The sequence below is a fragment of the Diabrotica virgifera genome, chromosome 5 (assembly GCF_917563875.1).
Source record: "Diabrotica virgifera virgifera chromosome 5, PGI_DIABVI_V3a".
In the NCBI taxonomy this organism is placed as follows: domain Eukaryota; kingdom Metazoa; phylum Arthropoda; class Insecta; order Coleoptera; family Chrysomelidae; genus Diabrotica; species Diabrotica virgifera.
The window spans coordinates 264,093,624-264,109,406 of NC_065447.1; the positions used below are offsets into that span (position 1 = coordinate 264,093,624).

The 15,783-nt window shown below is 31.2% G+C and overlaps 1 protein-coding gene across 4 annotated transcripts in view; it reads right to left on the bottom strand.

Annotated features, from left to right (window-relative positions):
* The window catches only part of LOC114330043 (disintegrin and metalloproteinase domain-containing protein 10), a 129,657-nt gene extending 113,874 nt beyond the window's left edge, over positions 1-15,783 (bottom strand). For all 4 annotated transcript variants that reach the window (XM_050651882.1, XM_050651881.1, XM_050651880.1 and 1 more), the window contains exon 1: positions 15,515-15,783. In XM_050651882.1, the coding sequence (XP_050507839.1) occupies positions 15,515-15,575 (61 nt within the window). In that variant the 5' untranslated portion in view covers positions 15,576-15,783. The remainder of the gene's footprint in view (positions 1-15,514) is intronic.

A 15,783-nucleotide genomic window follows, 5' to 3' on the forward strand; every position in this document is an offset into this window, starting at 1 on the left:
ATAAAATTTGTTGAAACTTGTCATTCCGGGGTTTTTAAGCCGGGTTGAAAAAAAAAACATGTTTTTTTAATTTCATACAAAACACATGTTTTTTTGTTTTAAACGTTTTTTTTTGTTTTAAACATGTTTTATTTTGTTTTTAAATTTTATGTTTTAAACAAAAATAAAACATGTTTAAAACACAGGTTTTTTATTTTAAATTTTATGTTTTAAACAAATTAAACTTTGAAAAAACCATTGTTTAAATAATCTTTTCTTAAGCATAATATTAATAACTTTGATTTTATTTTTTCTTTAACATAATGAATAAGAAAACCAATTGCAATTAAAAGGCTGGGGAAGCCCCAGACTATTTACTATTTATAAATTCGAATTGCAAGTTGGCTATTACAATAACGCCTACTGAAAGTTATTTTGTGGTATTTAGTGTTTTTTTAAACATGCAAATGACGAATTTTTGTACATGATAGGAAGAAGCGTGTGGAAATGGCTTTGAGCCCAGCTCATATTTTGACTAATTTGCTTGATAAGCGCTTTAGTGGAAGTGAAGTTTTTTATAATTATTCATATGTTAAACAAAAAAAACTAAAAATGACAGATTACTTTTTCATTTATACTGATTTGTATCAGTTTCTCTTAATGTAGACCAGCAGTAGTCGACTAGCATATTTTTGTCCCAAAAGCCTTGGTATCTCTCTTCAAAAGTCTTCAAGTCTTGATGAAAACGTTCGTCGTGTTCGTCAGTTACGCTTCCCCGATTTTCAGGAAAAAAATCTAGGTGCGAGTGTAAAAAATGAATTTTTAGGGACATATTCACTTATTCACTCCCATTTTGTGGTAATTGTTGACTAAATTGGAAACAATTACTTCATAATCCTCCGTTTTGTTGTTTCCTAGGAATTGTTTCACTACCGCTTTAAAAGAATACCAAGCATCTTTTTCAACATCGGACAAATGGTGGTGAAAATTTTCATCTTTTAGTATTTTTCTTATCTGGGGGCCCACAAAAATGCCCTCTTTCAGTTTGGCATTAGACAGATTAGGAAAATTTTTTTTTAAATATTCAAAGGCAGTACCATTTTTGTCAAGCGCTTTAACAAAATTTTTCATTAATCCTACCTTAATATGCAGCGGCGGTAAAATGACATTTTTGGGATCAATCAAAGGATTGTGTTTTATATTTATTTTGTTCGGTATATATTCATCACGTGCAGGGCATTCTTTCTTAATATAGTGATCTTTCCTAGCCCTACTATCCCATAAGCACAAAAAACAGCAATATTTGGTATATCTGCTCTGCAAACCAAGCAGAAGTCCCACAACTTTGAGATCTCCACAGACTTCCCATTTATGATCCTCATATTTTATTAGATTAATAGGTTGGCATAGTTTCATATGATTCTTTACAATTAACTGCATGTCCTATAGGAATAGAGGGTTTTTTGTTGCCATTATGTAATAATACAGCTTTAAGGCTTACTTTGGAAGAGTCTATAAACAAACGCCGCTCTTTAGCATCGTAAGACTGGCCCATCGAAACGAAAAGAGCAGGAATATCACTGCAGTACTCATATCCATTCTTTGATTCAAAATACTTAGCAAATTAATCACTTCGCCTGCGATAAACAGTCACTCGGGTGTCAGGAGCTAATAGATTCCATTGCTTAATTCGCGAAGCAAGCAATTCAAACTTACTTTTTGAAAGTTGCAGGTCTCTCACAAGATCATTTAGTTCACTCTGTGAAATCATATGTGCTCCTTCATCTCCAAATTCACATCCACTAAGCACTCCATCATCAGATTCATCAAAATTAATGTTAGGAATCGAAATCGGGTTTTCTGTCTCAGTTTCCATATACTCTGGTTCATTTTCTCTGCAAGAACTGCTAGGTAATGACGGGTAAGGAACTCCGTCTGAATGCAATATAGGCTGGGTCACCGATGCAACATCAGGGTATTGTATATCTTTTTTGTTTTTGTTGTTAAAGCCTCTTGTTTTTGTAAGGCAAAAGTAACAGTCCGTAGCGTGATTTGTTGGTTCTCTCCACAACATTGGGACTCCGAATTGCAAGTATTTTTTATTACCTGCAGCCCAGTTCGTTAGAATACTTCTACAATTTTCACGTGCTACACCAGGAACCCATTTTTTATCAAGATTTTTTATCGATATTTGGAAGTATTGAAAATATACCTGTTTTACTGCTTCTGAGATCGGTCTCTTCTTTTTTGTTAGGATTATTTTACCACAAACATGGCAAAAGTTGTTTGGGCTTAATTTACACTCCTTGATGACATTTTGAAATTAATTTAAATGTGGATAATCATTTTAATACAACAATAGCGAAGGTCAAACTGGACGCAAGGAAAAAATTACTGAAAAACTTCATGGGGGAATATCACAGTGATAAAAATTTGTGAGATAGGTTTTAGTTATACGAGGGCAGTCAGAAAACAAATTATGTATGAATTGTTTTTGGGTAAAACAAAAAATATATACAGTGAAACCTTGATTATCCGTCTCTCCATTAACCGTCACCTCTGTTAACCGTCAGGGTACATACAGAAGTTGTATTGACTACATAATCAAAAATTTTAATGTAAAAAATTTAAAAAAAAGTTAATTTGATTTGTGATGAGGACGCAAACGGCTATCCATTGCTGACAGATAAAGAAATCGTTGAAATAGCAACAAAGGTGGACCAAACAAATTCAGAAGCTGACACAGACTTGGAATTTGACTGTAGCTATGTTCATGAACCTATTGTAATTGACAAAGATTTGCGTAAATAATCTAGAGAAGCTGCATCGCATTTGCAATAATTCGTCGAGTGGTATTCTCAACAAGAAGAAGCCAATAAAGTAGATTGCATGATCATATGCCAATTAAGAAATTCAGCCTTCGCAAAATGTGAAGCAACAGTAAAAGAAACACAGATTTCAGAATATATTAAAATGATTCGATTGTATGAACACAAATCCCTCTTATATTGTCAAACAAACCATACAAATGAAATTTGAGAGTTGTACTATGAATTTTTCATTTTTCTTAATGTTCTGTTAACAGTCTTTTCGATTATCCGTCATACCCTTGGTCCGATGCCCTGACGGATAATCGAGGTTCGACTGTATTTGTAAACTAGTGAATCGACTGCAGGAAATATAATATAGGTTCTTATTATAGCGTTCTATAGTCTATACCTACTTACTACTCAAAACAATTTTGTTGGCCGGGTCACTGGACTAATAATGAAATTATAGGTTACTGTACTGTATAAAAATAAAACTGAAATAAAAAATATTGTTTAGAATACATTCACTTTTTTATTTTTAATTATAATTTTACACAATTACTATCAGTTTCCTATATAAAGTAAGTAAAGTAGAATTTACATCAATTAAGTTACTTATTTTTAAATTGTTTCTTTCCAAGGTTAGATTTAATTTCTTGCTTGCTTCAGTAATTTTGCATGACTAACATTAGTAGGCTGACTTAATCCTATTTTATTATGGTTAGAGAAAACGAGTACATTATGTCATAAAAGTGAAGAAATCTTTACACCAGACAACGAAATATTTTGAAGAAAACTTATAAATTATGGTAACACCAATTTGGCATTGTTAATTTAATCAATAAAACGGATATAGTCGGTTCCTTAACCTCAGACACAACTATCTAGTAATTTTAGTAACAATTTTTTTGCGAAGTTAGTTACCTACATTTTGACAAACTAGATGTGGCTGGAAATTACTATACAAACAAACACACATGCGCATAGCAAAGATTAAGGGGGGGATATCGTTTAAAATTTACATTTCAAGCATGTTTGTAAATTTTTTTTAACTATGATAGAATTATTTTTTTAATTGAATAATTATATTCAGTACAATTAAAAGAATACCTATTAAAAAAAATTTCATGTCAAAATATTGAAAAATAAGCCAACAGTGGCAAATTTTTAGACACCTCCAAAAAAACGGATTTTGCGGTGGACATCAGAACTTGTCATTAGATAATGTGAAACAAAAAATTCAAAAAGATTTTATTAGCCTATGGGTTTTTCGAGGTAACGCTGTCAAGTTTTTTTAGTATTAACAATGTTTGAGTTTTTGGCATCGCTCAGATGCACACCAAAATGTTTTATAATCACAGAGTAATTTACAAAAGAGAAGGGGGACAGCTGTTGAATGTTTCTTGAAGTGCGCTGGCGTGAAGCTGCTGCAAAGCTGCTTTATATATAATTCAAAACAGGAACTGCTGTATGTTTTCAAAGACTGATAGTGTGTAAATAAATTTATTAAAATCAGCTAAATACTTTCAGCATTTTTAATGCCATCATCAGAGCTATCGTCGTTATAATTGTAACTACCTCAAATGAAGAGAAAACTTTGAACAAACACATTCTAATATTAAAAATTAACCCAGGGATCTAACCACTGGTCAGGGTAAAAACCCTTAAATGTATAAAATAATCACATTTAATGTGTTTTAAAAAATGGCTACCATTTTTACAATCAACAGCTGTTAGTGACTGTAATAATGTATAAATTTCTATTCTATGAATAAATTCTATCTTCTTCTTCTTCTTGAGACCTTTCAAATGAGATGTCCATAACCTCAGTTTGTATTTAAAAAGCATAGCAAGTGACAGCCATTCAAAAATTAAAATTTATGATGTGTTTTAAGATTTTGTAAAAGTCGTCTGTTTCTGAATAATGAATCTATTCCACACTTCTGCATCATACTGTATATTCAACAATTTTTTTTATGTATGTTCTTATTAAGACAAAAATTTAATTATTACCTTAAATATAATATTACATGAAAACATTAATTTCTTAGAGATTCTTGAGCAGCTATATTTTTAATTTTGCGCTTACCTATTCTCTTAATAGCTTTAATTTTCTTAGATTTAGCTGAGATAAGTTATTTTTAATTAACCTAAAATACAACCACTTACTAGATAACTAATTCTGCTTTTCATGCAGTTTCTTTAAATATAATAAATGTCTAAAGATTTACGGTATGTATTATAATTTAGATTACATCAATTAAAATCTTTATGAAATAATGTTCTTTTATTTACAACCTCTATTTGTTATCATTTCTGATTTATTAGACAAATCGCGAAACAGATTGATTTTTATTTTTAAATTAGGCTCTAATAAATTGTTAATTTACCATATTTTAATACTAAACACTGATGTCACAGTCACATGATGTCAGTAATAACCTACGGTGCAAAAATACTGTTCCTAACAAAAGACAATGCTTCAAAACTAAGAATAGCATAAAGGAGGATAGAGATAGAGCGTTCAATGATAGGGTTAACGATAAAGTACAAGATCGCCACTGAAGACCTACGAAATAGAACCAGGGTTATAGATGTTTAGGATTGAACAAACAGAGCATACAAATTGAAATGGAGATGGGCTGGCCACGTGGGAAGGGTGGAGAATGGAACATGGATACGCAAGTTAACAGAATGGAGAGCAAGATCAGATAAATGAAACAGAGGAAGACTACCTACATGATGGCAAGATGACCTTCAAAAGGTGACGAAAAATTGGATGCAAACTGCACAATTAAGGCTGGAGACAAATAAGGGAGGCTTATCTCCTGCAGTGGACTTACAACGGGTCTATATTGATGATGAATACCAACCATAATGCAACAATAAATGTGTCCTTGTAGAAAATTACACTTAAATTATTTAAATTTAAACACTATTAAAAATTGAGTCCTTATCCTTTCTAAAACCATAAAAATCCACCAACCTCAACATATGAAACAATTATTGTCATTTAACTGGAGATCACCCAATCTAACATGTTGATTTGGAAACTGTCTTAGGAAAACTACTTATGTATTTGATAGTTTTAGATCTGTTTTATCAGCAGTAAATTCTAGAATTGAATTGTGTCACAAGTAAGCATGTTTTTACAGTTCCCCACTACTCTCTTTGCAATTGTCTGAATTCATTGCTACTAAATGGGACATTACTTATCTGATACAAAAATATAGTCCGTTCGCTAAACTCAGACTCAACTGGCTAGTAATTTAAGCTAGTAATTTTGCCAATTTGATAAAATTGGCAAAAAAAATAATTACTAAATAGTTAATAATTACTAAATAAATAGTCCAGAAAGCCACTGCGCATCCGCTAGGAAAAATATTCTAATTCGGATTTTTTGCACAATCTTACTCAAAAAGGACCCCTTTTAACAAATTTGCATGTTGCCAGGACCTAAAGTTGTCCAAAAAATTTTTAAACGTTTTTTTTTTGTTTTTTTCTTAAAATTATTTTTTTTGCATGGAACAAAATTTTTTTAGGTTTTTTGGATCGTTCCAAACAGAAAAGGTCTGTTGTCACTTTTCTCTAAAGTTGATAGTTTTTGACATATAAGCGATTAAAAATTGAAAAATTGCGAAATTGGCCATTTTTAACCCTCAAAAACTATGTGAAAAACTGAAAATTTGAATGTTGCCAAGGTAGGTTGACATTCCTTAAACATCGATTGATGAAATCCCGAAGAGTTTTTTGCAATACAATATCAAAAACCCCTTTGTTTTTTAATTTCCAATCAAGTGTGCACGACACTATTTTCCACCGTTGCATGTGTATACAGTATGGTGCAAATGAAAGGAATAAATTCGTTATTTCGTAAACCGGTGACTTTAAGGAATATGTAATCCCGAAATAGGTCGATTTTTATTTTTAAGTTATGATATTGTGGCATATATGACATACTAGTGACAGAGAACAATAACCACAGAGAAATGACACGACCGTACTCAAAACGTGTACCGTTTTTGAAGACGCATGCGCGAACCTGGTTGCTTTAAGTGTTCCCAACACATGCTAATTCCAGCTAATTCTGCCACTCTGGTTGTTTTACGATAGTCCGTAGGCGTGTATGGTAAATACTTGACTTAACAAGTTTGAGCATTTATATAATAATTATAATAGTTAAAATGTCTGGTTACTCGTGTGTGGTTCACGGATGTTCCTCTACGACAGGAAGAGAAATAAGTTTATTTAGATTTCCTAAGAATAATAACAGGTAATTGTTATTGCTTTGTAATTTTTACATATTAGTTATTAGGTATCTAATAGTCTTAATTTGACTTGATTAAATATTATTGATAATAAATCATGAAGAAAGTGATTCATTTCCTTGTATACATTACCCCTACGTAATGCATAAAAAAACTAAACTTCGCTCTGCCAACCAAAGGATACCTATTTCAAAATAAAAATAATAAATTTGGTGTCAGTGCATGTATTTTTCATAACAGACGCAAGTCTCCGAAGGGCCAATCAGGTCAAAACAGATGTTGTCCGGGTGTCATCGCATTCCAAGATATCCTATTTTTACGAAATAAAAATATATAAAGAGTTCTATACACGACAATTTCTGATTTACACGACGCAAACAAAATCAAAATACTATTCAAACTAAAAATTGTTGGAGACATAATTGGGGCGATAATTGGGAAAATCTTGCCAATGATTCTTAAAACCTCGATCAATATAAAATATTTACTACGATCAAATGCCTTTTAGAAGTCAATAAAAATAAAAAAAACAGTAGATGGGGGTATAACAGTATGCCAACGAAAATATGTAATCCACTATTCTGTTGGCAGCTATTTTGGATTTTCTATAATGAACTCTTTTCTACTAATCAAGCCCCTTCATTTGATATCCATATTGAGGTAGTTGTGAAATTAAATATCTAACCCACCATTTTTTGACGGCCATTTTGGATTTTCTATAATGAACTCTTTATTAGTAGTCAAGCCCTTTCATTTGATACCCATATTGAAGTAGTTGTGAAATTAAATAATATGCAACCCACCATTTTTTGGCGGCCATTTTGGATTTTCTATAATGAACTCTTTATTAATAGTCAAACCCTTTCATTTGATACCCATGTTGAAGTAGTTGTGAAAAAATATGTAATCCGCCATTTTATACCGGTGGACATCCTGGATTTACAATGATACTGAATGTATAGTGTATGTAATGTTACAAATCGGTGTAATTGTAACGATTCATATAATACTTTTTTGATTATTTTTTAGATTGTTACATATTTATATTTATAGAAATATACTCTTACAGTACTTCTTGGGTATTTATTCGTTTGCTCCGATATTCGACTTTAAAGGAAAACTGTACTTTTGATAGGTTTCCAAGACAAGAACAATATTGACATTCGATTTCAACATAAAGTTTCTTGTTATCGATAACGAACATTTGTCACCCAAAGAGAATTGGAACTTTCAGAGTTTGTGACATTTCTGTAGCCGTTACAATGGCTGTGTTATCTTTCGATAACCTATATTAAAAAATATAATTTATTAGGAAATACCTCGACGAACAAATTATATCTTGTATCAGCCCAAGCCAAAAACAATCAGTGAAAGCCACACCTACCGTAATAAATAGGTATATTTTATTATTGGTCTTTCAATGCCAAAATCAGGATAAACAAAAAGGTATTTTTATTTATGGTTCCAATCAATATGATTTTCATCATTACTTTGCATTGTGCGATATATTTGCAACCTTTTGTAAATCAAAAATAATTCCATTATTATAAAGAATGCCAACAAAAGCCGGCCCTGTACGCAACTTTTTTCTCGGTGCAATATTCTATATTAATTTATTGAAAGTCAACATAAGTGCTTAATTTTATTTACGAATTTATATTGTGTGATATGCCCACTGACTATTACTTCGATGGTCGGTCTGGTTGCTTTAGGTGTCGTTGGCGGCTTAGCCACCAAAGATCAAAGGCGTGTCGTTTCTCTGTGGTTATTGTTCTCTGCTAGTGACGTCATTCATCTGGGCGTGATGACGTAATCGATGATTTTTTTAAATGAGAATAGGGGTCGTGTGCTGGCTCATTTGAAAGGTTCTTCAATTCTCTATTCAGTAATATAAACATGTACCTAATTATTTATACAGGGTGTCCAAAAATTTTTTATTAAATTAAATCATTTGGCAAATTTACAAAAAAATTAAATTATTGGACACCCTGTATAAATAATTATGTAAATGTTTATATTACTGAATAGAGAATTGAAGAACCTTTCAAATGAGCTAGCACACGACCCCTATTCTCATTTAAAAAAATCATTGATTACGTCATTACGTTCTGATGGATGGCGTCACTAGTATACCATATATGTCACAATATCATAACTTAAAAATAAAAATCGACCAGTTTCGGGATTTTTCCTTAAAGTCGCCAGTTTACGAAATAACGAATTTATTCCTTTCATTTGCACCATACTGCATACACATGCAACAGTGGAAAATAGTGTTGCGCACGCTTAATTGGCAATTAAAAAACAAAGGGGTTTTTGATACTGTATTGCAAAAAACTCTTAGGGATTTCATCAATCGATGTTTAAAGAATATCTACCTACCTTGGCAACATTCAAATTTTCAGTTTTTCACATAGTTTTTCAGGGTTAAAAATGGCTGATTTCGCAATTTTTCAATTTTTAATCGCTTATGTGTCAAAAACTATCAGCTTTAGAGAAAAGTCAATAAGACCTTTTCTGTTTGGAATAATCCAAAAAACCTAAAAAAAATTTGTTCCATGCAAAAAAAATAATTTAAAAAAAAAAACAAAAAAAAAACGTTTAAAAAATTTTTGACCAACTTTTGGTCCTGGCAACATGCAAATTTGTTAAAAGGGGTCCTTTTTGAGTAAGATTGTGCAAAAAATCCGAATTAGAATATTTTTCCTAGCGGATGCGCAGTGGCTTTCTGGACTAAAATATTTAGTAATTTTGCAAATTTTGTCAAAATTGGCAAAAAACAAAAAAATTACGTACTAAAATCATGAGCTATTTTTGTCTGAGTTTAGCGAACCGACTATACCTGGAGTTTCATGTGTGTAAAACATAACCTTTAGTTTTTTAATTATTTCTTCTGCCATTGTTGATTCCAATTTTACTAGTTCTAACCATTGACTGAAGTAATCAATCATCCATCCAATGGCACTATAGCTCAAAATAGGCCTTGGCCTCCTTCAGCAACCATCAACTCCATCCATCTCTCCAACCATCTCAATTTACTGCAGTTCTTTTCCATGAATGCGTTTTTGGGAGGTTTTTGGAATCCTCATCTGTTTCGTCCTCCCATCTCTTTTTGGTCTTCCAACAGGTCTCTTTCCTTGCATTCTTGCATTTAGCAGTTCTCTGAGAATTCTGTTCTCATGTATGTGGGCCCACCGTAATCCCTGTAGAGTAGTGTAGTGTGCTAGTGTTGGTTCGCTATATTGTTCATAGATTTTTTTATTAAATCTAATTCACCAGTTATTATTTTCACTTATTGGGCCCAGTATCATACGTGATCTTTCAAAATCAACCACTACTAGATCAGCTAGACGATTACAGAAGTTATCAACCATTGCTAGATAATCAGAACACCCAAGATTTAAAATATCAGCACCTATTTTATAAATAGTAAGGGATATCTGGTGTATGAAGTTGAATTAAAGTTCTTTGTGGACATTGGCCATGATTGATTTCTTAATGACCTTGGAATAATTATTTTTTTCATTGCAATACAAAACACCAAAAGATATGGGTACCAGGTGAAATTGTTAGTATTATTGATAGTTCAAGATCATATTGTTAAAAGATAATTTTGGCAATATTTACATAAGGAATTCATATTTTATTAGACCTTGTGGTCACAAATATATTCAGAACACATCCTACAACATGCCTTTTGATAAAACTGATGATGTGCAAAGTTCTGATGTATTCCAAACATGGGACTGTAAAACTGCTTTCCAGGTTTTGAGATTATGTTTATTAAAACGGGTAAAGAGGGAGATGTCACAAGTAAGCATGTGAAGTGACCTGTAATAAGAAGGTTGAGGACACTGTGTCTGGTTTAGTGTCAGACACATCTGGCTTATTGAGAAATGCCATTTGACATGTGACTAGCAACTATATAACATTTAATTTTTTATTACTGAGGGCCAAAAGTCCCGAAAGAATAAACAAAAAGCTTCTTTTGAATGAGATATTTGAAATTAAAAATCACACTAAATTTTCCCCTGTAACTTATTAAAATAAACAGCATAGAAATTTTCAGGAACTTTAGGCCCTCTAATCTTTAATTCTGCATATCGATGGCTTAGTGTGAAAACCTCATATCTCATTAAATTACAATTTTACAGGAGAGGCAAAAAACTGATTTACTGCATAATATAATCTAAAAAAAAAAACTACTGTTACGTATTTTAATTTGAGCACATTGAGACAAATATCTGATCTTGGCCCAAAGCTGAAAGTGTTAAATGTTGCTATTAAATTGAAAATACAAATATTAACTATGAAAAACACGTAAATATCCTTGCAGTATATAGAGCCTATCCCAAGTAACTATGGTAACCTCGTATATCTTGATATACGTGTTTTTCATCTAAAATGAGGTTGTGTTTATGATTATTTACGAGGTTTTCATTTTTCATAGCTTATTGCACACCTCCAAATACTGGGTCTGGTTGATACTGCACAATCTTTTGATTTAAGGTTCATAAAATGTTTCTATATGCTGTACTACCTTTTGTTGTTCACAAAAAAACATTTCTCCAAGTCAAATTTCTTAAACAAACACTCCAAATTAAGTACCAAATTCTTGGTTATAAATATATGTGGTATTCACACTAAATCAAGAGAGCAATTGATATATGTGGTTCCTTTTTTCGGCTGTAGAAAATAGTCTGGTGTATTTGGATTTTTTCTAACAGTTGTAAATCGTGAGATACAAGGTTTTCAAACTAAAACCACCAAAATGTCATTTTCGAAAAAAAATGAGATAAGTACGAGGTTTTCACACTAAGCCATCGATATATAAATTTTTCAAAAATACTTATTAGTTTTCTCAGGATTAAATAAAAAGTATTGGCTTGAAATTTTGGGCCTACGCTCTTAAGGACCACAATACACAACTTTGGGCGGAATAACAAGTATTTAGGTGGATTGTTACAATGGTTATAAATTAATGATTTTGCAGTATTCGACACAACAAATTAATTTCACAACTCAAACAGATAAAGTGACAGACAAAATAAAGAGAAGGCACCGCCTTTTATTCAGTACGTGAATTTACAGAATGCTTAGCTCTAATTATTTAGAAGATGTCCAATGTCTGGGGCGAATTTTAATTTTTGTATTGACATGATTTATAGAATAATTGTTGGCAACTTATTATGTATTTGTCTTGTACTATATATTATTTTTGTTTGTAATTGTAGTGTTGTAATATTTATTATATTTTTTGACATGCCCTATGCATAAGTGTATGTAACCAAGGGTTAATAAAATTATCTATCTATCTATCTATCTATCTACCGTAACGTCGACTGTATGGTATGATGGTATGGTGACTGTATGGTTATGGTACTGAAAACACTATCAGACATACAAAAGCTAACTGGAGAAGATGTTCAGGTCATGTGGTAAGATCAAAAGAAGACAGAGTGTTGAAGACAGTATTTTTGAGAGCCCCTAGAAGATCAGTAGGATGTCTCAGAAAAAGATGTAGGATTGGGGTACAACAATGGGAAATGAAAGCACAAGATTGTAGAAGATGGAGGGCTTAAGTGGATACCACGAAGACTCATCCCGAGTTGTAAAGCCAGTCAAGAAGAAGAATTTTACCTCAAATATTAAGCTTTTTAATAGTAACCAAAAGATTGATGAAATGACATTTTTTACACAACATTGTTAAAATCTTTTTAAAACCATTGTTAAGGCCATCTGTACATAATTCACAAATATTTTATGGCTATCCCTACTTTTTCTGTCTTTACATATCAAACTATGTGTAGTAACATTCTCACTGGTATGGATGTGTAAACTTTACTTGACAATGTCATCATTAACTTTAAAGATGGCTTTTGAATGTTCTTGGATAACTGTTACTTCTATAATTAATTGCCTTAATTATTAATTCAGTTAATTAATATGATTATTTCATTCATAGAAGATTCTGACCAATAGGAAGCTACAGAAATCTGAATTAGGCTGATAATTTTTGATAATATCCCGTCGTCAAGTATATTACGTCAGATGCCCTTCGTTGCTACGAAAAAATACATTCAGTGACATTAATGACAATTAATGTTTTAAAAATTATAAAAGTGATGACTTTCAACCGTCAAATACTTATAACAACTGTGTGTTTAATTGTACTAATTTGTACTTACATAAATAAATTACAATAAAATTTTGGTTTTGAACAGTTTTATTCATGAAATAATCGCAACAAATTGCACTTGATCTCTAAAATTAATATATAATTTTTCCGAGTGACACTTTGACAGTTCTAATTTCACGAGCCGAAGGCGAGTGAAATTATGTCAAAGTATCACGAGTATCCAATAATTTTAGAGCTCTTGCACAATTACTACTGATAATTTTTTCACTAACTATGCATTCAGTGATTGTAATAATTTATCCATTGTACAACAAAAACTAATAATCAATCAAGAAAAGAGGAAAAGTGATAAAGTGATTTTTTAATATGTAATATATTGTTACAGAGACGCTTACAATTTTGAACATCATTGACAACAAAATACTTGGATCACTGAATAAGTATATCCTGGTATATTCTGGGCTTGGATCTTCCATAAATAATAAACAATAATTAACTTTTTGTTGTTCCAGATGCTATGTCAAATATTTAAAATTGTCACTGTCTGACTGACAATATGCTGACAATATTTTATTCCTATTCGTATGACAAAGATAGATTTGGAAAATATTACCACAGACATTGTGTTAATTTTTTTCGAATCCTGAAAAAACCAATAAATATTTTTGAAAACTTTAAAGGCAGAATGAAAGACTAAATTATTACTGAGAGCCGAAAGTCCCTTAGAACAAATAAAAAGTTTATTTTGAATGAGATATTTGAATTTAAAAATCACACTAAATTTTCTTAGTTTTTCATCCCTGTAACTTATTAAAATAAACATTATAGATGTTCTCAGGGACTTTCGACCCTCGCTAATAACATAATCTTTCATTCTGCGTTTAAATTTTTCAAAAATTTTTCAAAAACTTAGTTTTCTCAGGATTCGAAAAAAATGAATCTCATTTGAATAGTATTGGAGCAGAAACTACGTACCCATTCCCTTAACTGAAATAATTGGGGGAGTAGGTTCGTTTCGGATAACAAGAATTTCAGTTATAATAACATTGTTTTTTGTATTCTTCCTGTATCAAATTACATAGTATTCTTAGTCAAAGTTACTAAAGAAGTGATTTCATAATGCTTTCACAAGAAAGCAATAAAATTTAGGAAAATGAACATGTTTAAGGTGTTTTTTTAAAAATCTTCTATTTTCTTTTGTGTTTTCCTTCGACAACGTTGTTTTGCAGCTATATTATATAGATGTTCCAGTTAAAAAGGTTTTGGTTAACGGAGGTTTTACTGTAATTTAAAAAAGGTGCTGCAAAAATATCTGCAGAAAAAGTATAGGTTTTCTTTGTAGAGGCCTATAAAAACTAAAAAAGAGAATCAGAAAGCTGGATTTTTAGAAAAATCTTATTTTTCTGAGCTACAGGTTCCATCACTGTTTTCATTCAGTATCTTGTTTACATCAAGTATTTGTCAAATTTTGATAACATCAAATAATTTGCTCCATTCTATGAAATTTTCTAGCTCAAGGATCCCTTGCTGCAAGCTTTTGGGCTAGCATATTTTAAAATTTGATCTCCCTGTATATATCAGTATGAAACTTATTACTAATCGACATAGGTACTCTACTATTTGTCTGTTTCAACAAATAATGAAGAGACTGGCTTTTAAAACTACAGGCTACTAATTTGTGTACCAAGTATCAAATATTTTGCTATTAATAGTTATTTAGAGATTAGGACTGATGCAAGTTGAAACTTGTTTCCACCTACACATTCAACAATTTAATAAATTATAATATGATTGAGTATTTATGATAAGTGCTTAAAATAATAATAAAGCAAATGATAATTTTAATTAAGGCTACAAGTAATAATAATTGAATACGTGAGACAATAATTTGTAAATTATTTTTTAAATAAATGGCACCCAAATGTCAAATGTATTTTCATATACACATATCTTTTAAACAAAGACGATTATTGGCAAACCCATTCTATATATTCATGTATTTGAACAAATATATTCTATAATATATAAGTGAAAATTAATATAAATACACCTATAAATACAATTTTAACATCCTCTACATTTGGTAGATAACAAATCGCAAAACAAAGTGTAGACAAGACATAAAGTAGAACAATAAATAGGTGAATATCCTGTGTTAAACGTCAAACAGATATTTATATGGATAGAAAAAGAAACTATAACATCAATTTGCTCAGTTAAATTACAATTGTAAACATTTCTCGTCAATTGATCAACACAAAAGATAGACGTCAACAACATCGGGGGTGGTAACAACTAAAAAATCAAACTTTACTCACCACTTTCAATAAAAGGTAGGACTAGAAGCAACAATAACACAGCAACACAATCACTGAACATTGTTTTACTAGCACAATTCAATATTATACACAAAACTATTAAAACACACACCCAAAACTACTTTTATCACATATTCCCATTTCTAAATACCCTACAGCTGACCACGACCAAAGAACGATTCGAAGAACACACAACACACCAAACAACTGAATGTTTTGGGTTTGCGTGATCGAAACTGCGCAAGTGTCAACGGAGTAAAAATGATACA